The sequence below is a fragment of the Vipera berus genome, assembly GCF_964194415.1.
Source record: "Vipera berus genome assembly, chromosome: 3".
Classification (NCBI taxonomy): Eukaryota; Metazoa; Chordata; class Lepidosauria; order Squamata; family Viperidae; genus Vipera; species Vipera berus.
In genome coordinates, this window is record NC_138204.1 from 57,923,227 (window position 1) to 57,951,193 (window position 27,967).

General features: G+C 45.6%; 1 protein-coding gene across 2 annotated transcripts; it reads left to right on the top strand.

Annotated features, from left to right (window-relative positions):
- Window positions 1-7: 7 nt before the first annotated feature.
- On the top strand, window positions 8-27,758 carry HECTD3 (HECT domain E3 ubiquitin protein ligase 3). 2 transcript variants are annotated; one of them, XM_081325744.1, is made up of 21 exons: window positions 8-98; window positions 3,276-3,436; window positions 3,892-3,984; window positions 4,244-4,379; window positions 5,571-5,686; window positions 12,953-13,066; window positions 16,016-16,098; window positions 17,966-18,131; window positions 19,417-19,498; window positions 20,957-21,139; window positions 21,746-21,798; window positions 22,194-22,258; window positions 23,254-23,357; window positions 23,801-23,920; window positions 24,972-25,061; window positions 25,426-25,632; window positions 25,902-26,031; window positions 26,301-26,375; window positions 26,781-26,862; window positions 26,972-27,043; window positions 27,513-27,758. In XM_081325744.1, the coding sequence occupies exons 2-21, from the start codon at window positions 3,378-3,380 to the stop codon at window positions 27,595-27,597; spliced, it is 2,115 nt and encodes a 704-aa protein (XP_081181870.1). In that variant the 5' UTR covers window positions 8-98; window positions 3,276-3,377; the 3' UTR covers window positions 27,598-27,758. The 2 variants fall into 2 exon arrangements, with proteins under 2 accessions (XP_081181870.1, XP_081181869.1); XM_081325743.1 differs by lacking the exon at window positions 8-98 and adding an exon at window positions 1,090-1,559.
- Window positions 27,759-27,967: the final 209 nt, after the last annotated feature.

Consider the following 27,967-nt stretch of genomic DNA (forward strand, 5'->3'; position numbering starts at 1 on the left):
GCCTCCCTGCATTGCTCCGCCCAACTGGGTAGACGAAGCTGGATGGATTACCGACAGATCAATCCACAGACGGCCCTTCTCAATTGGTCACCCTCAAGGTGGGAGTTGGGTATCCCCAGAGGAATCCTGGGAATTTTAGCCTTGAGGACACGGGTGGGGTGGGGTGGGGGGAGTTAAGCCTCTTCACATATGTGTTGGCTGGATTTGCCTAGGAAGATTCAGGTTCAAATCCACTTGACTATGGACTTCAGGGTGGGCATTCAGCCCAACGCTACTTCCCAGAGTTATGGAGAGAAAATTAGGGAGGAATCCCAGGTAAATCATCTTGTGTTCTTTAAAAAAAACACATCAATACAATAAATGCACGTTTTTTCTACACAAGTTAAAGTTTTGCCCTCTGTCTTGCTGTTTTAAACACCAGATATTTGTTTTTCCCGTTTTCTACTGTATTCATATTAAAAATAAATAAGAAACAAACGTGGACAGTCGCATTATCCAATAAATGCCTTTCCTTTCCAACCTTTGGACCGAAGCCTCAATGGAGGAACCCTTTTGTCTGCCAGTAGTATTAACATCTGCCCAAAAAGGTTTTTGCTTCCCGCAGACGTAATCAATCGGTGCAATGTCCGATTGGGCACATACACCTGTAGAGGTGACTGTCAATCATCGATCGATAACCTAACCCAGAGGTCTTCAAACTCGGCCCTTTTATGACTGGTGGACTTCAACTCCCAGAATTCCTCAGCCAGCATGGCTGGCTGAGGAATTCTGGGAGTTGAAGTCCACCAGTCATAAAAGGGCCAAGTTTGAGGACCCCTGACCTAACCCTAACCTTAACCCTAACCTACTTGGTGGGCAAAAAGTATGAGGCAGCCAAAAAAAATAAGCAGATCTTAATTGACTGATGTGCGAAACTCCCCGGCGGGCAACAAGAGCAAAAATCTCGCCGCTCGCTAGCTAACTGAGCCATTTCCCACGCCGCAGCCTCGCAAAATCTCTTCAGCGCGACGGCCCGGATTTACTTTCCGCCGATAGAGGATGCTTTACGGTAGAGCAGCCGGAATCCAGGCGGCGGAGGAAGTAGGAAGCGACTTCGGTGGCCGCCTCCTCCCGACCGCCGTTGAGCTGTCGCCGGCTGCGGCAGGGAAGGAGAGGAGAGAAGTGGTGGAGCGGCCGCCGCAGGCTCCGTCCGCCCGAGACAAGGCAGGATGGTTCCCTCGACTGACAGCGAATCTCCGCACCTGCTGCTGGGCCGACTGCGCTTCCTGAGCGAGGCGATCGGGTGCCTGATCCGGGCGGAGCCGCTGCCCGCCACTTTGGGCTACGTGCCCCGCGAAGTGCAGTACAAGCTGTGCAAGGATCCCAGCGCCCAGGGCTCCGCCTCGGGCCGGAGCCTATTGTCGGTGTGGGAGAACCCAAGCAAAGCTGCGGGCGGTGCGGGTCCCGGCATCAGGAAAAGTCCAGGCAGGGCCACCATGGAAGTGCGCAAGGGATCGTGTATTCGAGCCAGCGGCGAGGAATACTGCAACGGGCACGGGCTCTGGGTGAAGCTCACCAGGGTGAGGGACAAGGCGTGGCTCTCGCGCGCGCCCTTTGGACCTGGAGGCTAAATCCGAAGAAACTGAGCGAAACCCCGGCGGGTCTGAACCGTTTAGATCCTGTGTTAGTTCCGGGTGGATCCTGATAGTTAGATCAGGAAATTTCTCTTAAGAGAGGCTGGGCTGCATAATGAGCATGCTCAGAGGCACTCCAGAGTTACTATTTATTTTTATTTATTTTATTTTTATTACATTTATATCCCGCCCTTCTCCGAAGACTCAGGGCGGCTTACAAGCTTAGCAGTAGCCTTCATTCTATGTATATGCCTGCTTGTTAGGGCTTTCACACACACCCCAAGCGGCATTATTACAAAGTCAGCTTAATTGCCCCCAACAATCTGGGTCCTCATTTTACCTACCTCGGAAGGATGGAAGGCTGAGTCAACCTTGAGCCTGGTGGGATGCGAACCTGCACTAATTGCAGGCAGCTGGTGTTACTTAAGGAGGCATTAGCCCACTGCTCCACCAAGCGTGCCAGGGCTGAGCTGCACTTCAAATTAGAAAATAAAAAAAAGAAGGGCCTTAATGCATATATGATTTGAGATAGAGGTGAAGGTTCCCATTTATCCCATTCTATTCCTTTCCATTTGTAGCTGTCTGGCACCCATGTAAATCAGTCATGTAAATGCTAAGTCGGGGTGGGGGGGGAGGACCTCAGAGTTCCCATTTTTGCCAAGTTTGCCTCCTAATGATTCCATGGGTGTAGCTTGTAGTTTCTTAATAGATGGGGTTTACCACTGACTTCTTTCAGCATGATTTCTTCCCCTCCCTCTGCAAATTCCCACTCCATCCTATAGCCTTGGGTTTCCTGGTCTCCCTACCTTGCTTAGCATTTTGCAGATCACTTGCAGCCAGCCAGGTACAACCACCTGCTATAAGTCTTGTCAGTGTTAGAGTTGCAGGAAACAATGGTTAGTTCTAAACTTGGAATAGACTATAAAAGAAGTGCATGAACTGTCGGATGTCAGACTAGAGGCATCACTTCATAGCCCTTGAAAGCTTATGAGCTTATGGGCTAGGAAATCCAAGGCTGTAGGATCAGTCTGATCAGTCTTACAAATATATGCCAAATTCTGAACATCCACGTAGAAACTTTTATAATTAATCAAATTGCCAGTTCCATAGTTTGTTGTATAGGATAACATTTTGTATATTGCTGTAAATATACCTTTTTGATTTGTATACATCTTTGGTTTCTTCCAAAAATGGGATTGAACGTGAATAGTGAAGCTTGCTATTTATTATTTTATTTTACTTTTATTTTATTATTTTATTTTATTTTATTTTTATTTTACTTATATATTTTTTCCAGGACCTGAGAGCAAAGAAATATCTCTTTGTTTTAGCCCCACTATACTAACTCTCTGAGTTAAACTGGGCTGAGAGAAAATGATTAGCTCAAAACCACACAGTTCTAGATGGCTCTTAGCTCTACTTCACCATCTTATTCCCTGTATTTTATTGACTCTGGAACTTGTACAGGCATATTTATGAATCACAAAGATACAAGTTGAATTTAAATAAGGATTTAATTGCTGCTGCACATTTAGTGGTCCAAATAAATAGTGCAAAGCTCTTGCGTATTTAAACTCTATATGTTTATACTGTGGTAATGAAGCCTCTTTTTGACCAATTTAGATTTTACTGCTCATGTAACTTTGTGTTCTGCCCACATAGGAGCAACTTCAGGAATACAAGACTGGTTGTGACCTGGAAGAAGGTTGGGTTCTTACGTGTAAACATGCAGATAGTGGGGACAGGCTGGTGCCAGTGGAATCAATGGAGAGGATTCAGAGGCAGCAGCAGCTCTTTGGGATGGATTTTAAACCAGTAATCAGGTACAGAATCTCACTTCTGCTTGATTGGCTTTGGAGAAGTCATTGTGGAGGATGCTACAAATGTGACTGTAAGCAAATATATTTTATTTGTCCATGAACCTCTGTTTGTCAGAGCATTCTCACAAGAAAATGTGCGGCACCCAAAGGAAGATTCTGGAGAGGGGCTAAATTTTTCTAAAATATGTAGGTATGCCCATTTTTTAAGAATAACATTTGTTGAATTCTAGTTAGTGAATCGTTTGTCTGTAAAAGTTGTTTCACATTTGTTGATTAATTGATCTGATAAATTTGTTTCTATAACAAAATAGATTAGAAATGTAATGTTGTTGCACCTTCCACAGATAGGTGGAATATTGGTCCTTTGATGTGTTCTTAGAACTTTTCATAGAAGCCAATCAGTTTCTCTAACCTGGAATTTAAGTTTATGGTTTCTATTGCATTTTTTTTAACTCCAGATGGGAACAGGTAGTGGATTTAACATATTCCTTGCATCTTGGAGCAAAGCCAAAAATCATGGAGCCAGATGTGGCTGCAGTAGAGAGACTCCGGTAATTTCATTTTATTTGGTTGCTTGGGGTAGCCAGTGCTATTACTTTGGAAATAGTGGTTCAGCCTATGGAGTTGAGTTAGGCTTTGCCATCCACCATCAGTGGAAACAGTACTTTGGTATAAAGCTGACTGAAATAACATGCATTATGGGATGAGGAGATGAAAAATATGACTAAGAATGGAGGAATAAATAGAATACAGTTTCTGACTATCTGCCTCAGTGCTCCTGTGCTACTGACCACCATCACTGCTTTGTAGATTTGTACCACCCACATGGAGCTATGAATGTGACGAAGATCTGGTGCATTTCCTTTATGACCATATTGGCAAGGAGGATGAGAATCTGGGTAGTATCAAGCAATATGTGGACAGCATTGATGTCTCCTCTTACACGGTATAATATTATCAGTGGATTGGATCTCTTTGTAGAGGAAACTTCCTCAGAATATCATCTGGAAGTTATTATCAAAGGTTATGAATTTATAGTCGATAAGCAAAAGCTAAGGATTGTCTAGTCTATAAATTGTTCCTGCAACTTTCACAGTTGATGATGAAGGATGAGAGGCATTGTCTGCTTACCCAGCTCAGGTCACAATAAAAGCACCATTATTTTAGTTTTAGAATAATCACTATTCTTCAGACTGGTGCCCTTCAGTAATGCTGGACTTCCATTATTCTTAGCCAGTGTGGCCATGCTGGCAGAAGATAACACTACAAGCCAGCACTTTCACATTTCATTTACTTGCCTCTGACTTTGGAACTCCCTTTTTTAGTCTTTGTAAAGGATTAGATACATAGAAATGTGATGACCTCAAGGATAATCTACTCCACACATCCCACCTCATTCAGTGCAGATTCTGCTAGACTAGAGCACTCTCTGGCTGACACCTTGTACAAACTGAAAGTTCCTGCTAAGCTGTAGCATGAATCTTATCTCCTGTTTTAACTAAGTAGTTCGTGTCCTCTAGAATAAGAGAAAATAAGTACACTTCTTATTTGTATACACACACACAAGGGACGCGGTGGCTCAGTGGGTTAGGACGCTGAGCTTGTCGATCAGAAGGTCAGCAGTTTGGCGGGTCGAATCCCGAGTGCCGCATAACAGAGCGAGCGCCTGTTACTCGTCCCAGCTTCTGCCAATCTAGCAGTTCGAAAGCACGTAAAAATGCAAGTAGAAAAATAGGGACCACTACAGTGGGAAGGTAACAGCGTTCCGTGCGCCTTTGGCATCTAGTCATACCGGCCACATGACCACGGAGACGTCCTCGGACAAGCGCTGGCTCTTCAGCTTTGAAACGGAGATGAGCACCGCCCCCTAGAGTCGGAAACGACTAGCACACATGTGCGGGGGAACCTTTACCTTTACACACACACACTGTTCTTCTGAGAGCTGGCTCTCCTGAACTTAGACCTTTTCTTAACTTACAATTTGTTGGATATGGTACTCCAAATGAGGTCTGAGCAGGTTAATAGATGCAGTTCTTCATTGAAATGCTTCTCAAGTGAAGCATATTCATCATGAACATGTCTGTGTGAATAAGAAGGGCTGGTTCGAATGTGCTAATGTGCTGCTCTGCTTCTTTAGGAAGAATTCAATGTTTCATACTTGACCGACAACCACGATGACACCTACTGGGAGAGTGATGGATCCCAAGGCCAACATTGGGTCCGTCTCAACATGAAGAAAGGAACCATAATAAAGTTAGTAATTAAATCTGTTCCTCCCTTTCCTAGCTTTTTCTCTGTATGGCAAGATTTTCTTTTCTGTCATTAGATACAAAGTGATTTAGGATCAGTCTTTGCAAACAGTTTGCTGCTCTAATTCATGTGGCCTTCCTGAAAAACAATTACCGTATATACTTGAGTATAAGCCGAATTTTTCAGCCCACTTTTTGGGCTGAAAAATTCCACTTCGGCTTATACTCCAGTCAACAAAAAAACTTACCGAGGACTTGTGCGCGGCCGAGGCTTTGGTGCTTCCGGGATCGCGCGCACCTCTCCCAAGCCACCGCCATCCGGAGACCTGCCGAAGTTTGGGGAGGTTTGGGGAGGTGCGCGCGCACCTCCCCAAACCTCCCCAAACGTCGGCAGGTCTCCGGACCTCCGCGCCTTGCCTGCCTGCTTCTTTCCGCAGCGGAAAGAAGCAGGCAGGCAGGGCGCGGAGGAACGGAGACCTGCCGACGTTTGGGGAGGTTTGGGCGCCTCCCCAAACCTCGGCAGGTCTCCGTTCCTCCGCGCAGACCTGCCGACGTTTGGGGAGGTTTGGGCGCCTCCCCAAACCTCGGCAGGTCTCCGTTCCTCCGCGCAGACCTGCCGACGTTTGGGGAGGTTTGGGCGCCTCCCCAAACCTCCCCAAACCTCGGCAGGTCTCCGTTCCTCCTGCCGACCTTTGGGGAGGTTTGGGCGCCTCCCCAAACCTCCCCAAACCTCAGCAGGTCTCCGTTCCTCCTGCCGACCTTTGGGGAGGTTTGGGCGCCTCCCCAAACCTCCCCAAACCTCGGCAGGTCTCCGTTCCTCCTGCCGACCTTTGGGGAGGTTTGGGCGCCTCCCCAAACCTCGGCAGGTCTCCGTTCCTCCGCGCAGACCTGCCGACGTTTGGGGAGGTTTGGGCGCCTCCCCAAACCTCCCCAAACCTCGGCAGGTCTCCGTTCCTCCTGCCGACGTTTGGGGAGGTTTGGGCGCCTCCCCAAACCTCGGCAGGTCTCCGTTCCTCCGCGCAGACCTGCCGACGTTTGGGGAGGTTTGGGCGCCTCCCCAAACCTCCCCAAACCTCGGCAGGTCTCCGTTCCTCCTGCCGACCTTTGGGGAGGTTTGGGCGCCTCCCCAAACCTCGGCAGGTCTCCGTTCCTCCGCGCAGACCTGCCGACCTTTGGGGAGGTTTGGGCGCCTCCCCAAACCTCCCCAAACCTCGGCAGGTCTCCGTTCCTCCTGCCGACCTTTGGGGAGGTTTGGGCGCCTCCCCAAACCTCGGCAGGTCTCCGTTCCTCCTGCCGACCTTTGGGGAGGTTTGGGCGCCTCCCCAAACCTCGGCAGGTCTCCGTTCCTCCGCGCAGACCTGCCGACGTTTGGGGAGGTTTGGGCGCCTCCCCAAACCTCCCCAAACCTCGGCAGGTCTCCGTTCCTCCTGCCGACCTTTGGGGAGGTTTGGGCACCTCCCCAAACCTCGGCAGGTCTCCGTTCCTCCGCGCAGACCTGCCGACGTTTGGGGAGGTTTGGGCGCCTCCCCAAACCTCGGCAGGTCTCCGTTCCTCCGCGCAGACCTGCCGACGTTTGGGGAGGTTTGGGCGCCTCCCCAAACCTCGGCAGGTCTCCGTTCCTCCGCGCAGACCTGCCGACGTTTGGGGAGGTTTGGGCGCCTCCCCAAACCTCCCCAAACCTCGGCAGGTCTCCGTTCCTCCTGCCGACCTTTGGGGAGGTTTGGGCGCCTCCCCAAACCTCCCCAAACCTCAGCAGGTCTCCGTTCCTCCTGCCGACCTTTGGGGAGGTTTGGGCGCCTCCCCAAACCTCCCCAAACCTCGGCAGGTCTCCGTTCCTCCTGCCGACCTTTGGGGAGGTTTGGGCGCCTCCCCAAACCTCGGCAGGTCTCCGTTCCTCCGCGCAGACCTGCCGACGTTTGGGGAGGTTTGGGCGCCTCCCCAAACCTCCCCAAACCTCGGCAGGTCTCCGTTCCTCCTGCCGACGTTTGGGGAGGTTTGGGCGCCTCCCCAAACCTCGGCAGGTCTCCGTTCCTCCGCGCAGACCTGCCGACGTTTGGGGAGGTTTGGGCGCCTCCCCAAACCTCCCCAAACCTCGGCAGGTCTCCGTTCCTCCTGCCGACCTTTGGGGAGGTTTGGGCGCCTCCCCAAACCTCGGCAGGTCTCCGTTCCTCCGCGCAGACCTGCCGACCTTTGGGGAGGTTTGGGCGCCTCCCCAAACCTCGGCAGGTCTCCGTTCCTCCTGCCGACCTTTGGGGAGGTTTGGGCGCCTCCCCAAACCTCGGCAGGTCTCCGTTCCTCCTGCCGACCTTTGGGGAGGTTTGGGCGCCTCCCCAAACCTCGGCAGGTCTCCGTTCCTCCGCGCAGACCTGCCGACGTTTGGGGAGGTTTGGGCGCCTCCCCAAACCTCCCCAAACCTCGGCAGGTCTCCGTTCCTCCTGCCGACCTTTGGGGAGGTTTGGGCACCTCCCCAAACCTCGGCAGGTCTCCGTTCCTCCGCGCAGACCTGCCGACGTTTGGGGAGGTTTGGGCGCCTCCCCAAACCTCCCCAAACCTCGGCAGGTCTCCGTTCCTCCTGCCGACCTTTGGGGAGGTTTGGGCGCCTCCCCAAACCTCGGCAGGTCTCCGTTCCTCCGCGCAGACCTGCCGACCTTTGGGGAGGTTTGGGCGCCTCCCCAAACCTCCCCAAACCTCGGCAGGTCTCCGTTCCTCCTGCCGACCTTTGGGGAGGTTTGGGCGCCTCCCCAAACCTCCCCAAACCTCGGCAGGTCTCCGTTCCTCCTGCCGACCTTTGGGGAGGTTTGGGCGCCTCCCCAAACCTCCCCAAACCTCGGCAGGTCTCCGTTCCTCCGCGCAGACCTGCCGACCTTTGGGGAGGTTTGGGCGCCTCCCCAAACCTCGGCAGGTCTCCGTTCCTCCTGCCGACCTTTGGGGAGGTTTGGGCGCCTCCCCAAACCTCCCCAAACCTCGGCAGGTCTCCGTTCCTCCTGCCGACCTTTGGGGAGGTTTGGGCGCCTCCCCAAACCTCCCCAAACCTCGGCAGGTCTCCGTTCCTCCTGCCGACCTTTGGGGAGGTTTGGGCGCCTCCCTAAACCTCGGCAGGTCTCCGTTCCTCCGCACAGACCTGCCGACCTTTGGGGAGGTTTGGGCGCCTCCCCAAACCTCCCCAAACCTCGGCAGGTCTCCGTTCCTCCTGCCGACCTTTGGGGAGGTTTGGGCGCCTCCCCAAACCTCCCCAAACCTCGGCAGGTCTCCGTTCCTCCTGCCGACCTTTGGGGAGGTTTGGGCGCCTCCCCAAACCTCCCCAAACCTCGGCAGGTCTCCGTTCCTCCTGCCGACCTTTGGGGAGGTTTGGGCGCCTCCCCAAACCTCCCCAAACCTCGGCAGGTCTCCGTTCCTCCTGCCGACCTTTGGGGAGGTTTGGGCGCCTCCCCAAACCTCCCCAAACCTCGGCAGGTCTCCGTTCCTCCGCGCAGACCTGCCGACGTTTGGGGAGGTTTGGGCGCCTCCCCAAACCTCCCCAAACCTCGGCAGGTCTCCGTTCCTCCTGCCGACCTTTGGGGAGGTTTGGGCGCCTCCCCAAACCTCCCCAAACCTCGGCAGGTCTCCGTTCCTCCTGCCGACCTTTGGGGAGGTTTGGGCGCCTCCCCAAACCTCCCCAAACCTCGGCAGGTCTCCGTTCCTCCTGCCGACCTTTGGGGAGGTTTGGGCGCCTCCCCAAACCTCGGCAGGTCTCCGTTCCTCCTGCCGACCTTTGGGGAGGTTTGGGCGCCTCCCCAAACCTCCCCAAACCTCGGCAGGTCTCCGTTCCTCCGCGCAGACCTGCCGACGTTTGGGGAGGTTTGGGCGCCTCCCCAAACCTCCCCAAACCTCGGCAGGTCTCCGTTCCTCCTGCCGACCTTTGGGGAGGTTTGGGCGCCTCCCCAAACCTCCCCAAACCTCGGCAGGTCTCCGTTCCTCCTGCCGACCTTTGGGGAGGTTTGGGCGCCTCCCCAAACCTCCCCAAACCTCGGCAGGTCTCCGTTCCTCCTGCCGACCTTTGGGGAGGTTTGGGCGCCTCCCCAAACCTCGGCAGGTCTCCGTTCCTCCTGCCGACCTTTGGGGAGGTTTGGGCGCCTCCCCAAACCTCCCCAAACCTCGGCAGGTCTCCGTTCCTCCTGCCGACGTTTGGGGAGGTTTGGGCGCCTCCCCAAACCTCCCCAAACCTCGGCAGGTCTCCGTTCCTCCTGCCGACGTTTGGGGAGGTTTGGGCGCCTCCCCAAACCTCCCCAAACCTCGGCAGGTCTCCGTTCCTCCGCGCAGACCTGCCGACGTTTGGGGAGGTTTGGGCGCCTCCCCAAACCTCCCCAAAGGTCGGCAGGAGGAACGGAGACCTGCCGAGGTTTGGGGAGGCGCCCAAACTTCCCCAAAGGTCGGCAGGAGGAACGGAGACCTGCCGAGGTTTGGGGAGGCGCCCAAACCTCCCCAAACGTCGGCAGGACTGCGCGGAGGAACGGAGACCTGCCGAGGTTTGGGGAGGTTTGGGGAGGCGCCCAAACCTCCCCAAAGGTCGGCAGGAGGAACGGAGACCTGCCGAGGTTTGGGGAGGTTTGGGGAGGCGCCCAAACCTCCCCAAAGGTCGGCAGGAGGAACGGAGACCTGCCGAGGTTTGGGGAGGTTTGGGGAGGCGCCCAAACCTCCCCAAAGGTCGGCAGGAGTAACGGAGACCTGCCGAGGTTTGGGGAGGCGCCCAAACCTCCCCAAAGGTCGGCAGGTCTGCGCGGAGGAACGGAGACCTGCCGAGGTTTGGGGAGGCGCCCAAACCTCCCCAAAGGTCGGCAGGAGGAACGGAGACCTGCCGAGGTTTGGGGAGGTTTGGGGAGGCGCCCAAACCTCCCCAAACGTCGGCAGGTCTGCGCGGAGGAACGGAGACCTGCCGAGGTTTGGGGAGGTTTGGGGAGGCGCCCAAACCTCCCCAAAGGTCAGCAGGAGGAACGGAGACCTGCCGAGGTTTGGGGAGGTTTGGGGAGGCGCCCAAACCTCCTCAAAGGTCGGCAGGAGGAACGGAGACCTGCCGAGGTTTGGGGAGGTTTGGGGAAGCGCCCAAACCTCCCCAAAGGTCGGCAGGTCTGCGCGGAGGAACGGAGACCTGCCGAGGTTTGGGGAGGTTTGGGGAGGCGCCCAAACCTCCCCAAAGGTCGGCAGGAGGAACGGAGACCTGCCGAGGTTTGGGGAGGTTTGGGGAGGCGCCCAAACCTCCCCAAAGGTCGGCAGGAGGAACGGAGACCTGCCGAGGTTTGGGGAGGCGCCCAAACCTCCCCAAAGGTCGGCAGGAGGAACGGAGACCTGCCGAGGTTTGGGGAGGTTTGGGGAGGCGCCCAAACCTCCCCAAAGGTCGGCAGGAGGAACGGAGACCTGCCGAGGTTTGGGGAGGTTTGGGGAGGCGCCCAAACTTCCCCAAAGGTCGGCAGGAGGAACGGAGACCTGCCGAGGTTTGGGGAGGCGCCCAAACCTCCCCAAACGTCGGCAGGTCTGCGCGGAGGAACGGAGACCTGCCGAGGTTTGGGGAGGTTTGGGGAGGCGCCCAAACCTCCCCAAAGGTCGGCAGGTCTGCGCGGAGGAACGGAGACCTGCCGAGGTTTGGGGAGGCGCCCAAACCTCCCCAAAGGTCGGCAGGAGGAACGGAGACCTGCCGAGGTTTGGGGAGGTTTGGGGAGGCGCCCAAACCTCCCCAAAGGTCGGCAGGAGGAACGGAGACCTGCCGAGGTTTGGGGAGGTTTGGGGAGGCGCCCAAACCTCCCCAAAGGTCGGCAGGAGGAACGGAGACCTGCCGAGGTTTGGGGAGGTTTGGGGAGGCGCCCAAACCTCCCCAAAGGTCGGCAGGAGGAACGGAGACCTGCCGAGGTTTGGGGAGGTTTGGGGAGGCGCCCAAACCTCCCCAAAGGTCGGCAGGAGGAACGGAGACCTGCCGAGGTTTGGGGAGGTTTGGGGAGGTGCGCGCGCACCTCCCCAAACCTCCCCAAACTTCGGCAGGTCTCCGGACGGCGGCGGCTTGGGAGAGGTGCGCGCGATCCTGGAAGCACCGAAGCCTCGGCCGCGCGCAAGTCCTCGGTAAGCTCCGGGCTGTCACTTGCTTCGCGTCTCCTGAGGGAAGGGGGGGCGACTGGAGCGGGCGTGTTTCCTTGCCTGCTGGGCGCCGCGATTTGCCCGGGGAACGCGCGGGCCCCGAATGGCAGCGTGGAGCGAGGAAGCGGACAGCCAGGGCTTCCCCGAGAGCCGCGGCCACACAGGGTATTCCTGTGTATTCAGGCTTGCAAAATGGCGGATCGAGCCTCTGCTGGCGGCAGAGACTTGCAGAACGGCGGATCGGCTTATACTCGAGTCAATAACTTTTTTCAGTTTTTGGGGGTGAAATTGGGGGTCTCGGCTTATACTCGAGTCGGCTTATACTCAAGTATATACGGTATTTTCTGTATTCCATTGACTGTAGACCAGGTAGCAAGAAAGGTTTAAAAATATGGTTTGTGTGTCTGGCCCTGATTTGTGCCTAGGCATTCTTTTTACAGAAAAATTGGGAAATGTTTAATAACGGAAAACATCTTAATTTTCTTGCACAATAACCTCAGGCGCTCATCCATTACTATGGCTTTTCAATTGCTTCCAATATAAATGTAAGGCTAAGACACTATATTAGATTGCATCACAAAATCTAATAAATCTAATAAAATAAAATGTGCAGTTCTACAATCCCATTTCCTTTTTAGGTCAGAGAGAGATTAACACTTTCTCTCCTTCCAGTGGCTTTTTCTATTAACTAGGACCTGAAGCAGAGTGACACAAAGTAAATCACAGAATTATGAAGCGTACACCCTCTCTTCTTAATTCAGAATAGGCTTATTTTTTCCAATCTTTTTTTTGAAGAATATTTGAAAAAGTCCAAGTATAGTCTTTCAGAAAACACGGAATCTGATTGAACTGTTTTAAGGTGGGCAGTTCTCCCTTCCTCTTTTCCCTCACATTTTCTCTGATTTAAAAATTGCAGGAGAGGGTTGCAAGAATGGATGCCAAGAGCGTCTTCATGTTTCCAAACATCTACAGTGATGGCTTGTAAGCATGCCAAACAATCCTTTATTGGCAGGAATTGTAATAAATGAGAAAGTTTTCAGCAGGAGTTTTTTGTTTAAAGAAAGCTCCTTGTGAGTGTCCAGCCTTCACAGAATTTTCTTGCATGTGAAAGTTTTCCTAATACCCATTTGCTTTGTCTCACATTTGTTGTTTCAATTCTCTCCACCAGGAAACTCTTTCTGACTGTGGATACAACAGATGAAAATTTCATGCCAAAAAGGGTGGCTGTATATGGCGGTGAGGGTGACAATCTGAAGAAACTGAGTGATGTCGGCATTGATGAGTGAGTCAGGGCAGTGAGGGGAGATGGGGCTAGCTGAAAGAAACCATTCTACTAAATTTTATTCAAGTGGTTTAATAATTGCCCAGAACTGGTCGTTTCCTGTGATATGAGAAGGAGAAGGGGAGAATAGAAAATGAAGAGTGTTATCTTGATCAAATACTGCTGCAAAACAAGGAATTAATGGTCCAGTTGCTGCAGTGAAATAAAGGTTCATAGGTAGTTGTTGATTGTTTATTTATTTATTTATTTTAATTTATTTATTTAATTAAATTTTTATACCACCCTATTCCCGAAGGACTCAGGGCGGTTTACAGGGCAGCATAAAATACAATATAAAAATAGTATAAAATTAAAATAGATTAAATTAATTAAGCCCAACAATTAAAACAATATTAAAAGCTAAAACCCCTTCAGTCCAGGCCTGATAGATCAAAAAACCAGGTTTTCAGGTCCCGGCGAAATGAACGCAGATCGGGGGCAGTCCGAAGTTCCACCGGTAAATCATTCCAAAGGGCAGGCGCGCTCACAGAGAATGCCCTCCCCCTGGGGATCACCCGCCGGCACTCCTTAACCGCTGGCACCCTGAGAAGGCCCTCCCTGTGGGAGCGCACAGGACGATGGGAAGTTGATGCCGGCAGCAGGTGTTCCCTTAGATAAAAGATTGTTGATGTTGGGGTCAATCATATCCCAGGGAATTAAGGCAGGAAACAACATTATGCAAAAGCCCACAAATCATTACTAGCTTGATGCTTTTATTAGCCTGCCTGGAATTAACAGGGTAAGAAGCAAGAACTCTTATCTCTTTTGCTGTGGACTGATCTATTGTCAGGTTGTGTAGAGCAGGGGCCAGCTATGCTGGCTGGGGAATTCTGGGAGTTGAAGTCCACAAATCTTCAAGTTCCCAAGGTTGGGGACCCCCGGTTTAGAGAGAATAGAAATTCTTTCTTTGGCAATCTGTTTAGTTTCTATACTGGGTTCACAGAGATAGGGACCAGCCAGTTTTGGCCAATTTGCTGGTGTGTAATTCCTTGTTGCCTAATGCCTAGTATACAAATAAAAATAGAGGACTGCATTATTAATATCAGCATAATTGTAGAAAGAAACATTGCACAAGTAATCCTCCCCTATCAGCTGCCTCATTTAGCATTTAGCAACTGTTCACATTCCGAAGGTATAACAAATTATAGTTTTGCAATAAATCTTTACATTTATGATTTTCAGTGCTTTGTTTTGTTCCTGACATCTCTACCATCCATTTTATCCAAGCTGTTTTCTTGTCCTCAGATTTATTTTGTAGTCTTAAGGGATAGGTTGTTTTTCCAATTCTTGTGAATTTTTCTCCACTAGGATTAAATCATGTTTCCTTGTTTTGTTAACTTCCATTTTTAAGTCTCTATTCTCTATTCTATATCCATTTATCTGTTTTATCTGCTCCTTCTCTGTTGTTGTTTTCTGGGAATTTTTTTGTTGTAGAGTTAACTTAGAAATAGATTGATGTATATTTTCAAAGTTATTTTGGATTTCTTTGTGGTTTAAAGTCATTGTTGTTTGAATTAGTTGCAGTATACTATATATCTCCTCCTGAGAAGCATTTATGTTTTCTTGATATGTTCTTTCTACATGTTTCCTATCCATGATGGCCAAGAATTTGAGTTTTTCTCTTCCTTTCTTTTCTCTGCAAATGGCTTTAGAGTCCCAATTAAATAGATATTTGTAATCCAAATAGTTCAAAAAAATTTTTTTCTGAAATTTATAATTCTCTCTTTGTCTACAGCCCAGATTATCTTTTTTTTTGTCACAACTGTTCTTTGTTGTTAAACCTTTGAAGGTCACAAACACAGATTAGCTTTTCCCAGGTTTTGCCAAATCTTATATTAAAGTCATAGCTGTCATAGTCTTCATCCACCACTAGGTGTCAGCAACTATTTGTTTTTAATTTCCAAAATGAACAATTATCTTTAAAATGAGAGCTTAAACCATTCAAACAATTTTAGATTTATCCAGATTTAAGTTTTAAATTTCAGGTTTTATATTTATTTCACTTCCATATATTTTGATCATCCATAAAAAGATTAATTCGCCGCTTCCATTAGAAATCCTCCTCCTTCCCTTTCAGAGGTATTTTGCTTCTTGGGGATCTTTTCCAGGAAATTAAATGTACAATAGAAAAGAGAAGATCGAATTCCTCACCCAGTTTCAGGCACACTGTTCACAGTTGTGCTGGTTAGTGCTTTTGCAGTTCGGTTGCTAGTAGCTTGTGCTGGTTGATGCAATACAGCCAGCCTTTCTCCTGTCGGGCTAGAAGGCTTTCCCCAAGTCAAACGGAATGGCCACCACTGTTCCAGAATCGCTGGAGCACCCTTCTTTCTTCATCACCTCTCTGGGGCAACTTAGACTCATTTAGGGTCCCCAGGCAGGGTGAAATTAGCTGCGGGAGTGCGGAGAATCAACAAGCCCGCAACCAGTCGCTACTGCGCAAAACCGGAAGTCTCACCATTTGCATGCTTAACGACTGGTTCCTGACAAGCAGAGTTAATGGAGAATGCAGCCATAAAATGGCAAATCTCAGTCACCCAACGACTCACTTTAGAACCGTGATGATTCATTTAACAAGGCAGTCTTATGTACAAATAGATATAGGCAATATCTATATTTTTTAACATCTTGCCTAATACCTGTAGGCAAGCTCCTTTATGTCCTATCTGACAACACTGTTTTAGGAGTCAAATTTCCATCATCCCTCCCCTCCCCCATCAGTGGCAGATCAATTTGTGCAATTCAGAAGGTTGGAAAAACGAACTAGGAGTCTTTGGGTTCCAGTTCCCATCCACAACCCAATCTAACTTGTTCCCAGTTTTCAGATACATAAAATTAAAGGTTTGGCAGAGGGGAGGATTATACTACTATGTGCAAGATGAAATAGATGTGTTGTTTTTTTTTTGTCCCTAGGAGCTACATCGGGGATGTTTGTGTGCTAGAAGACATGACTGCTCATTTGCCTATCATTGAAATCCGCATTGTGGAATGCAGAGGTATGTAGGTGTCAGTTTGAGGATGAAATTTTTAATCCTTGGGAAGATCATTTGATAATTCTGAAACGGATTTTATTCCATCTGTATATAAGTACAAGGAGACAAATTTAACAGTTTCCCTATCGCCTGTCCCAAGACTTCAGTTATGGGCTCTGTTCTTGAGGAAAACAGCAAAGCCCATTATCTGTTAGCAAATAAACTAAGGGAGGTGGTGATGATGATGGATATAATAGATAGATAGATAGATAGATAGATAGATAGATAGATAGATAGATAATGTAGTTTTAAAAGGAACATAAAACTACATAAATTTATACTGAATAAAGAAAACAATGAAAGAAAAACAGACAAAAGGAAAAAGACACAAGTGTAGAAGAAAAGATATAGGAGCTTCCAATTTTCGTTACAGCAAATATGGGTATTTTTATTATTATTATTATTATTATTATTATTATTATTATTATTATTATTATTATTATTATTATTATTATTATTATTATTATTATTATTATTATTATTATTTGAATTTCTATACCGCCCTTCTCCCGAAGGACTCAGGGCGGTGTACAGGGCAGTTAAAATGCAACATACAAAAGTTAAAAGTAAAATTAAATTGTTTTAGCCCTAACAATAGTTAAAAATAAACCCCAAACCCTTAGTCCAGGCCGGCCTGTTCAAACAACCAGGTTTTCAGGTCACGGCAGAAAGAGCGAAGGTCGGGAGCCATCCGGAGCTCAACAGGCAATTGATTCCAGAGGGCAGGCGCACCCACAGACAATGCTCTCCCCCTGGGGGCTGCCAGCCGGCACTCCCTGACCTACGGCACCCTGAGGAGGCCCTCTCTGTGGGACCGCACAGGACGAAGGGAAGTTGACGCCGGCAGTTTCTCTTGCTCTGTGTTTCCAAAAATGCTTACTTTTTTCTATTATGTAATTTTTTTCTAATCATCAAGACCACAGGTCATAAGTGCACTTTTTTCTGTTTCATGCAAAAAAAGTCTATAAGGGGTTTTCAGTCAGCCATACATGTAGATATTTTCTTTTCTCTAATTAAGGAAATCAGATTAGCCATCTTTGCAAGTTCCATTCATCTTCACCAAGCATTCCTCCATTGTGGATAATGTCAAATCTTTCCATTTTTGAGCATATAATAATTTTGCTGCAGTTGTCATGTATAAAAATAAAGTTCCATAGCTTTTTTCTAACTATCTTCATTCATCCTAAAAGAAAAGCCTCTAGTTTCAATTGAACACAGTGTTTAAAATCTTCTGAATTAGTGTATTTATTTGTATGCAAAATTGTTTCTTTTTTATATGTCTGCCTTACATGGATATGATAAAATGTCACTTCATATTGTTCACCTTTCCAGCATAAATTCAACAAATTCTTTCTGTAGCAAAACATCATTTAGTGTCTATCTGAAAGAACTAGATTTTATTTTATAAACCAGGCTCATAGGATTATGGTTTGCAAAAATCTCTCTTGGTAAAATCTCTACTTTGGAAAAATCTAGTTGCTAAGTCTGTTGAAATCCAAATCATGTCCATTCTTTAAAAAAGAACTATATCTTTCTGAAAAACCGTGTATTTTCTTCAGCTGCCATTTTTCTGCTTCATAGTTTTTTCCCTACGGTAATTTCTTCTCTCTATACCAGGGGTAGGCAACCTTGGCTCTTTTATGACTCATGGACTTCAACTCCCAGAGTTCCTGAGTCAGCATAGCTGACTCATAGCTGACTCAGGAATTCTGGGAGTTGAAGTCCATGAGTCATAAAAGAGACGAGGTTGCCTACCCCTGCTCTATACAGAGGAATTAATTATTTATTTAAATTATTTGCTCGCTGCATACGGTCCTTTCCTTTTATGCAGATGACGGGATTGATGTCCGGCTCCGGGGCATAAAGATCAAATCTTCTCGGCAACGAGAATTGGGACTCAATGCAGACATGTTTCAACCAGCCAACCTAGTGAGGTATCCACGACTGGAAGGGAGAGAGCCTGATGTGCTTTATTGGCGTGCTGTGATCCTGCAGAGGTATGGAAGTGCTAGTTAAGAACGCCAAGAAAAATTGGTAAGAAAGAAGGTCTAATGAGCCACATTTCCACAAACTGGGTGGGAATAAGAAAATATGTGAGAGGTCTCTGCGAGCAGTTGAAATAATTAAAAAAAGCATCAAGTTCTTTTTCATCACTATCCTATCCTAGGCGTGTATCAATTTTCTTCTAGTGTATGTGGGGAAAACCTTGGGAGACTGAGCCAAGAGAAACTGCCTAGGAAATGGTCAGATAAGAGATAGCATAGCCTGTAGCTCCATAGTGGACAGGGAAGAAGGCTCTTCGGACACTCTCTAATTTCTTTGGCCGTAAAGGAGATTCGGGGAAGAAGGATTGCACTTTGAGACTTGCAAGATTGATGTCAGCCTTATTAGGCACAGGAAACAAGAAACATGACCAGATGACCTAAGTCTGCTTCATTGTAAAGTTGCATTAATGTCTCAGAATACAGTTCTTCCACTGTCTCCTTTACAGGTGGAAAAATTAGGGAGAGTTTCTAGCTACAGGTTATGCTGTCTCTTATCTGACCATTTCTTGCTCCAATCTCCCAAGGTCTCCTCCGCATACCATTACACCTAGGAACACAATAACTCTCTGATTGCAATGCTGAAGCACTGCTTTTTTGAATGCTTACTTCCATAAACTAGGAAGCCTCTCATTCTTCCACTAGCCTTTCCAAGTATTACGATCATGTGAATTCTCTTCCTTTTATTTATTTATTTTTAATTTTAATTCCATTTATATCCCGCCCTTCTCCGAAGACTCAGGGCGGCTTACAAGCTTAGCAGTAGCCTTCATTCTATGTATATGCCTGCTTATTAGGGCTTTCACACACACCCTAAGCGGCATTATTACAAAGTCAGCTTAATTGCCCCCAACAATCTGGGTCCTCATTTTACCTACCTCGGAAGGATGGAAGGCTGAGTCAACCTTGAGCCTGGTGGGATGCGAACATCGCTATTCTTCATTTCATGGTCATGTCTTCATGGATACCTTGCAAATGTTTTTAATTATAAAAGGCTCAGAGAATTTGTTTGGGTAGAAGATAAACAACGCTCAGTGGTAGAGGGATGCATAGGAAAACTGTAGGAGGAAAAGAGTACTATCTTGAACTCCTCGTGGACAAATGGAATATAAATCTAACCATACATTGTTTAATTTACATTACTGTATGGAATCACATTGTACCCTCACCATCATGCATCACTGTACGTCATTTAGATAGTTTTCCACATTCTTGGTGCTGTTTCTTTTTGTTGTCACAGGTTAATCAAGATCTTGGATAGTGTGCTTCATCACCTTGTACCAGCCTGGGACTACACGCTCTGCACCTTCAATGAACTAAAGGTAAGGTAACTAAAAATCCTACCAATGGATCAATATCTTTTTTGTCTTCTCACAATCAATGCAGTGATAGTGATCATTTTGTAGTAGCCAAACCTGCCTTTACTTGGAAAACAATGAAACAGTTGAATAAATGTTTCTGCTCCTGTTCTGTACCAGCCTGCTACCGGCCCTGCAGAAAAGGCAACCCCTTTATAAACGGCAAGAGGCTGGAATGACGTCTGCCAAATTTATTACTACAAAAAACAAACAAGACACGTACCAAGATACAGGAGCTTTGAAACACTATCTGAGCGGTTGCTTTCAGCAAACCAGCCCTCCCCAAACATTCCCTTTATAAGGAGTTCAGGGCGTGGCCTCTCTCTGCCTCCTTCCGAGAAGCCCCACAGCCTTCCTCTGTTTACTCCTACTTGACTGTCTCCTGCGTCGGGCGTCCTTGAACAGGGCCAGCTGTGGGTCATCTTCATCCACACTGTCAGGCTCACACAGCTGAGTCTCCATGGTGACCAAGTGGGAGGGGCCTGCCTGAGGGCTATCATCAGCAAGATCTTCAACCCCCTCAGCAAGGTCTTCAAGACCCCTCTCCTCCTCTGATTCGTCCGACCCAACTGCCGAACCCACAGGCTGACCCTGAATCACAACAGCTCCTGCCTAACGAGACAATCAAACAGGCTAACGTTGCCATCCTGTTCCTTGAAAGTGAGTTGAAAATGATGTAGCAGAGAAGATGTACAGATGCTGTTGCTGGGAACTCTCCTTCAGCCATTATATAAGCAAGCCCAGCATTTTAAAAAGCAGGGCTCTCTTAACTTCACTTTAACACGAAAGCGCACTTTGTATTTTCTTTTCATTTTCAAGTTCATTTTTCAAGCTTCAGGAAAAGTCTTTTATTCATCATTCTAATGAGATCCTTTTATATCTGAATTTAAATTAACACGGCAACTTAAAACTCAGTGGAATAACTGAATTTTAATTCTTTCTCCTCAATGGTGTCCACAGGTAGTCCTCATTTAACGAGCCCTCATTCAGGAACAAATATGGCAACTTCTACAAGATTGCTCATAAATCTTCAATAAATTATCATTTTTAATGTCAGATGGAAATGACTGTTCATTAAATGCACATTTTCCTGTATCAGAATGTTTCTAGCAGGAAAAAGAACTAAGTTATCAACGTATCAAGGTAGTCCTCATTTAACGAGCCCTCATTCAGGAACAAATATGGCAACTTTTTCTACAAGATTGCTCATAAATCTTCAATAAATTATCATTTTTAATGAAAGATGGAAACGACTCTGTTCATTAAATGCACATTTTCCTTTTATCAGAATGTTTCTAGCAGGAAAAAGAACTAAGTTATCAACGTATCAAGAAGAGTTGGGGGTGGTCATGATGGCTGGAAAAGTTGAGGGAAAGTGCATTAGCTATTGCCCTCTTTGAATCAATTGTTATCCCCTGACAGCATATCAAACAGTTTCTGTTGCTGTCCAAACGACGCACAATGCTAATCAGTCAGTGCCTCAAGGACTCTGAAACCAGCAAGCCCAACTTCATGCCGCGTCTCTACATCAACCGGCGCCTAGCCATGGAGCATCGCGACAATCCTGCTCTTGACCCTTCCTGTAAAAACACTGTCTTCACCCAGGTAAGTGGAAACAATATAATAGCATGCCTTTCTCCACTATGGGATCCTCCAGGTGTGTTGCGATAATAATTCCCAAAAGGCTGCCTGATACTCTGGGAGGTATGGAACTCGCATCTAAAGAGTACCAGAGTAGGAAAACTTGCACTAAATATTATCTTGGAGAAGTAAGTTTCCTTCTGTACTTCAGAATGTTTTTTTTACGCTATCCTCTTGATACAAGGTCCAGAATGAAATGCTGTTGATGTTTATATCACAGCTGACAAGCAACTATGGTGCAGCCTTTTCAAGATTGGGAAGCATCACTTTGGGCTCCTTCAATTTATAATAGAACTTTTGCAGGAATGTTAAATTTGTGTAATGTATGTGTGATGCAATTAAAAAATTGAATTTTAATCCTTTGTTCTCAACCCCCAAGCCGCGACCCACTACCAGGCCATGATGATAGCTATGACCAGTCCTTGTGCTTATGGTCACCACAGCACCTCCACGCTCACATGACTGCAATTTGGATATTGTGAACTTTATTTTCTTCCACTGTTAAAGCTGCATTGAATAAAATGAAATAAAATAAAATAAAGCTTTAGCTGCACTTTATGCTCTTCCTAGGTATATGAAGGCCTGAAACCTTCTGACAAGTATGAGAAGCCACTGGATTATAGGTGGGTGATCCTTGAACCATTTGTCTTTCTTCCTTGCCCTTTTCTATTTCAAGTTTTTGGGGATGTGAAATTTAAAGGCCTGGATGACAACTATCTTGGGATTTGCAAATAAACCAAAAGGTCATTTTTCAAGGATAGGGATTCTTGGTGCTGTCTGAGTCTGGTTGTTTTGTTGCAGACATTTCATTACCCAAGCTAGGTAACATCATCGCCATTGTTTTGGGATTGCACCCAATATGCCCGTTACTATTGGTATTACCTTTGCTTTCTTTTGCCACAGTCATTCTATTTCTATCACAAGTTGTCTAGCTGTTAATATAATCATCATCATAATTAGCTCTAATATTTTGACTAGTGCCTAGCCCACTTGATAACTGATTTTTATTTTATCCCAGGTGGCCATTGCGGTATGATCAATGGTGGGAATGTAAATTCATTGCTGAGGGCATCATTGATCAGGGTAAGTATGAAACTGCATAGTCCCAAATGATGGCTTGCTTAAATTTAACCTTTAGTGCCCTGCATTGTTCAATAAAAGTAAGGCAAATAAAAGTAAGTTTCTTGACTTTGTGTTTCTGTTTTGAGGAAATGGAATTAAAATGACCACGTAAAGGTCTAAATAATCTTTCTGTCATGTTTCCGATTAATGAGACAGATCAAAGAACATTCAAGCATTGTTTTTCTAAAAAGTCAATAATAATGAGAACGAAGCATGGGCACTCATGGATGGATGCCAGAATCTGGATTCTCCTTCCCTAAACACATAGTATCATACACAATTCCCTCCCTTAATTACACGTCATGAATCACATTCTCCAATTAGTTTAACATGCAAAGTTTCACTTTCTTTCTGTAGCGCTATTTCTTATCTTATCAAAACAACCGGGTCAACCTTCTCCTCCCCCCCTCAGCTTAATTGATTCAAAGCAAAACAGTTTAAAGGAAAAGGCTGCCTCTTATATTGTCAGAGCAAAAACATCCAATGTTTGCAGTGTTGACACTTTCATGTTCCTTGCTCCCAATTTGTGTTATTTTATTGTGCCCACCATTATCACAAGTGTACCTGCAGATATTACTGATTTTGATAAAGCTTATTTAGACCTTTAGGGGGACCATGTTTGGATTATAGGCATGACATAATCAAGGTTATAGGATTTCAGACCTGGAAATTTGGCTGTTGCAACAGCCACAAAAATAGCTATTGTGTAACTATATTTTTAGTAGTATCAAATTTTATTTTCAGTACAAAAGTCCTGCAAAGACCTGACCAAATAAAAGTATATTAAACAAATCATAATTTTGATTTTTTTCCCCCCTGGATGTATTCTCCCCATTAAAAATGGACTTTCTAAAGTGATGGGAGTGGGAAGATCAGAAATCCAGTGAAAGTTGATGTTTGGCAAACATGTAAAATGGACTGCCCTTTTTTTGATTTGTTTGTTTTCTTTCTTACAGGTGGTGGTTTCCGAGACAGCATTGCTGATATGTCTGAAGAGTTGTGTCCTAGTTCATCTGAGACACCCGTCCCACTACCTTTTTTTGTCCGTACATCCAATCAGGTCCTATTCTTTGCTCAAACCAAAATTAGATCAAGTCTTTCAGGTTGTTAAGACAAAGATAAAAGCTACCTAAGAAGAAAAAGTGTCAGAGGCATTGTTGGCAAGGAAACAATGCTTAATTTTCTCAATCTTTTCCTGGTGCTGTTGAATTAAGTGTTCCAGAGCTGTATTGTAACTGTTATCTCTATTATGGCGGCTCGTTCTGTTCAGTGTATTAAAAGTGCTTCAAATCAAGTTTTTTTTTTAAAAAAAAATTCTTATGTCCAGGTTAAGGCACTAATAGATGCCAGAAAATGATGCAGTATCTCTGTTGGCCTTTGATGGATTATGTATTGCTAGGTGCCATGATGTTGAACAGGGAATTCTTGTATGGAGTTATGCTGATAGAATCATTACACTCTTGCTTAGTTGTTTTGTTTTAAATAAGATATTTGTCATTTTAGGGCAGTGGAACTGGAGAGGCCCGAGACATGTATGTCCCAAACCCATCCTGCAAGGAATTCCTCAAATATGAGTGGATTGGGCAAATAATGGGTGCAGCTCTACGTGGCAAAGAATTCCTGGTTAGTATCCAGTATTGACTAATTTCTCCTTGATACCAGAAGGGAGATATTGGAAAAATGTCATTCCAGAAAGAAGAACAGTCCATTTCTTGAAGATAAGTGCTTCATTTTTATTTATTGATCAAGTTGAGGCATATGTTCTCTTTTTTTTCTGGGATTCTTTTATTTATGTTTATGGCCATTTCCTTTCATAGATGCATTTGGTTTGTTCATTCAAAAACTTTGTTTCTTTTTAATTTAGAATTTTGACATGGCTTAGGGTCAAGCGTAAGTTGTCTCTTTCTCACATCAAAACTGACCAACAGCCCCTATTTGTGCTATAGAGCTTATTCTCATCAGGCATTTGAGATAACTTGGGACAATATTTCCTAGTTTGTTGTCACAAATTTAAGTGTTTTTAAAAGAAGCTGCATTGGCAACAGAATACCTTCCACCTGACCCTTGGACATATAATGCAGTTAGGAAGGGGCAATGCTAAACTATAAATATCCTTCTCAGTAGACATTATCCTTATCTTTAATGGAGGACTGTTGACCAAACAACTCCCAATTCTGGATATACAAATAGCAAGTTCCTTAGCCTTAGCATTTGTCAGCTCTTCCAGAAAAATTTGACGATGACAAAAAACGCTAACACCATTTTATTATAAGATTATAGTGACAAAATTTTGCAAGTCTAAATGTACTTTTTCCTCCTTTTATTCTCAGTTATTTCTACTCCCCTTTTCATTGCCTAGGTTTATGGTATGATCTGGAATTAATGCCTTAAATTGGAGACAATATTCGGTTTTATTCTTATGTATATACATTTCTTAATTTTATTTTTAAATACCACTTTAATAAAAAGCTCAAGGCAGCTAACAAAAAGAAATGCACTTAAAATAATATAAAGATAATGAAAAACACTAAAACATATCACAAAAGAAACAAAGCAGCAGCATTTGAACTAAAAGAGTATCCTCTCTCCATTTTTGAGCATCTCTTTGGACATAGAGAGATCCATCTGACTGCAAATACCCTTAAAATTCTGCTTATCTTCTTTTTTGTTCAAGGTCCTTGCCTTGCCTGGCTTTGTTTGGAAGCAACTGACAGGCGAAGAAGTGAGTTGGAATAAGGATTTCCCTGCTATTGACTCAATGCTGGTAAGTCACGAGTGGTGTTTCTGTTTCATGAATAAAATTGGCGTATAGGCTTCTCTCTATTTACTTGCTGCTGGGGATTAGAAATATGGAACAATACATAATTGAGCTGATGGCTTGAACTTGTTTTTTAAAATAGTTATTGAGAAGGAGGGATAGAAATTCCTTGCACCTTAGTTTTTGTAAAGGATATAATATCACAATATCTATCAAAACCATCAGAATGTATCTCTTTAAGTGTAATAATTTTTTGTTCTTTTGAAAACACTTTGACCCTATGTTATTACACCAGGTAATGATGGCTTCAATTTAATCAGAAACCCAGAGGCCTCTTTCTAATTTCCTCGGTTTCTTTCCATGCTGTCAGGTAAAACTTCTGGAGATGATGGAAGGAATGGACAAGGAGACCTTTGAATTCAAGTTTGGGAATGAGCTGACCTATACTACAGTCCTGAGTGACCAGCGCTTGGTGGAACTTATTCCTGGTGGCATTCGCACTGCAGTACACTATGAGAACCGGCTGGAATTTATCCATCTGGTACAGAAAGCACGGCTGAATGAGAGTAAGGAACAGGTAAATTCATTGTGGCATTTTAGAGATATGATCACTACTTTTTTCTCTATAGTTTATCATCAGTCTGTATCAACGTGTTTTAGGAAACGTTGGGCATTGTTTAAGTGAATTGATTACAGAGCTAATATTGAAGAAAATTTAACAGAAAACTATTTATTCTCATGGACTTGTCAGAAAACAGTTACGTGTTTTTGGAAGAACTTCTTTCCTACGCATTTGTTTTTGTTCTTACATATTCTCTTCTTAACTTCTTTTTCCTAATCTCCCAGATTGCAGCCATGCAGGCTGGACTTCTGAAAGTAGTTCCTCAGGCTGTCTTGGACCTACTTACTTGGCAGGAACTGGAGAAGAAGGTCTGTGGTGACCCTGAAGTTACAGTTGAGGCCTTGAAGAAGCTCAGTATGTATCTCTGATGCTTGGACTTCCTGTTGTGAATGAGAATGCTCTCATCTTGAGGAATATACTGCACACATTCTTCTTTATACCTACTGTTAGCACCACATGCAATTGCTACTTAGTACAGAATCCCAGCATAATTACCTTATTTAAAAAGTGTATGGTGAGCTTATTTAGTAAAAATTTGTGCCTCACAACTAATATATCTTCCTCTCTTGTCAGCATGTAGTTGACATTACTGTCTCTGCACTGTTTCTAATTTTATCTTACAGCTCGTTTTGAGGATTTTGAACCATCAGACACCAGAATTCAGTATTTTTGGGAGGCCTTGAACAACTTTACTAATGGTATGCAGAGTAAACAAATGTTCACTGTTGTTTATTAAATGGTTGCAGAGCCAAGCATATTTTAAGAAACTTTTCCCACTGATACTACCATAGTTTCTCCCACAGAACCCATTGCTGAAAAATCGAACTTGCTGTAAACATTTTTCTTTTCTTAAAAAAATAGTTCTTTCAGATGAGAAGGACGGAAGTGGTGATGGATTAAGTAAATTTCAGAATAGAGAGGGTGAAGCCTTCACCACAACTGCTGTTATATATTTGGTTGCAAGTTACATTTTGAGCCACTGAATAAAAAGTAATTCCAGCTTTCCAAGGCTAGCATATTGAGATCTATTTCACTTTCAGGGAGGTAGATTATGGAGAGGGACTTGTGATGAACTGATGAAAGCCATGTGCTTTTCTCCTTAGAGGATCGTAGTCGTTTTCTGAGGTTTGTTACAGGAAGAAGCAGACTTCCAGCTCGAATTTACATCTATCCTGATAAATTAGGGTGAGTTCCGCTTCCCTCTTTGGGAGAAGACTGATTACTGGTCCTTTGGAGTTTTATTATCTGGTAGATTCTTCTGACTTAACTTGTTTTCTTCTGTCTTATGGCCAAGCTCGGAGACCACCGATGCCCTCCCTGAATCATCCACTTGCTCCAGCACGCTGTTTTTGCCCAAATATGCCTCGTAAGTCTTATTCTAGAAAACTTCTTTATGATAGAGCAAAAGTGGGAAATGATGCTCCTTTTATTATTTGTGGACTTGAACTCCCAGAATTCTGCTGGCTCAGGAATCCTGGGAGTTGAAGTCCACAAGTCATAAAGGGGCCATTGTTCCCCACCACTGTAATAGAGAGACACAGGAAGGACAATTTGGGGAAGATTATATAATAGCAGAAGAACATCAAGGACTGTTACATGCTGACCAGGGAAATGATATTCACAGTAGAGAATGAGAAGAGAAGATAGTTATGGAGTGGAAGAAGCAGAGAAGTGTAAGCAGGAAAGTATTACTCTGTACCACAACACAGGCAAATAGGGAGACTATGATAGTGACGTAACTTCCATTGAACAATCACAGACAGGTAAGCTAGAGATGTACTGGGAATTTTCAGAATACCTGGAAATGTTAACCTGGTTTTTTGTATTATTTCTAGTGCCAAGGTTTGTGAAGAAAAATTGCGTTATGCAGCTTATAATTGTGTCGCCATTGATACAGACATGAGTCCATGGGAAGACTGAAACTCCACACTGGGAAGGATGATGGTCTCGCTAATGGTGGTCTGATTTTTGTCCTTGCTACCTGGAAGAAGCTCTTAATACTCTGTTCATCATGACCCACCCTCCACAAAGTGTATATGGGTGTACATATCTAGAAAATAAAGTATCAAATGTGAACATTATATTAATATGCTGCTTTTCAAGAGAAGCTTGAGCAAAAGCGTCTTGTTAGTGAAAAGTTAGATAAGATTTATGGTTCAATAATTCAGTAATGCTTTTCCTTCTCTGAGAAAATATTTTTAAATATAGTAAAATACTGCTTTGAAGTAGGATTCTTTCATTTTTTGGAATCAGACATATTTTGTGACACAGTTCCCTGCTGGAGTCTTTT

Coding starts and splice junctions, on each gene's coding strand:
- HECTD3 (XM_081325743.1), top strand. CDS start 1,209: ATGGTTCCCTCGACTGACAGCGAATCTCCGCACCTGCTGCTGGGCCGA. Junction 1,560..3,275: donor TCTGGGTGAAGCTCACCAGG/GTGAGGGACAAG, acceptor CTGCCCACATAG/GAGCAACTTCAGGAATACAA. Junction 25,062..25,425: donor CTGCTATTGACTCAATGCTG/GTAAGTCACGAG, acceptor CCATGCTGTCAG/GTAAAACTTCTGGAGATGAT.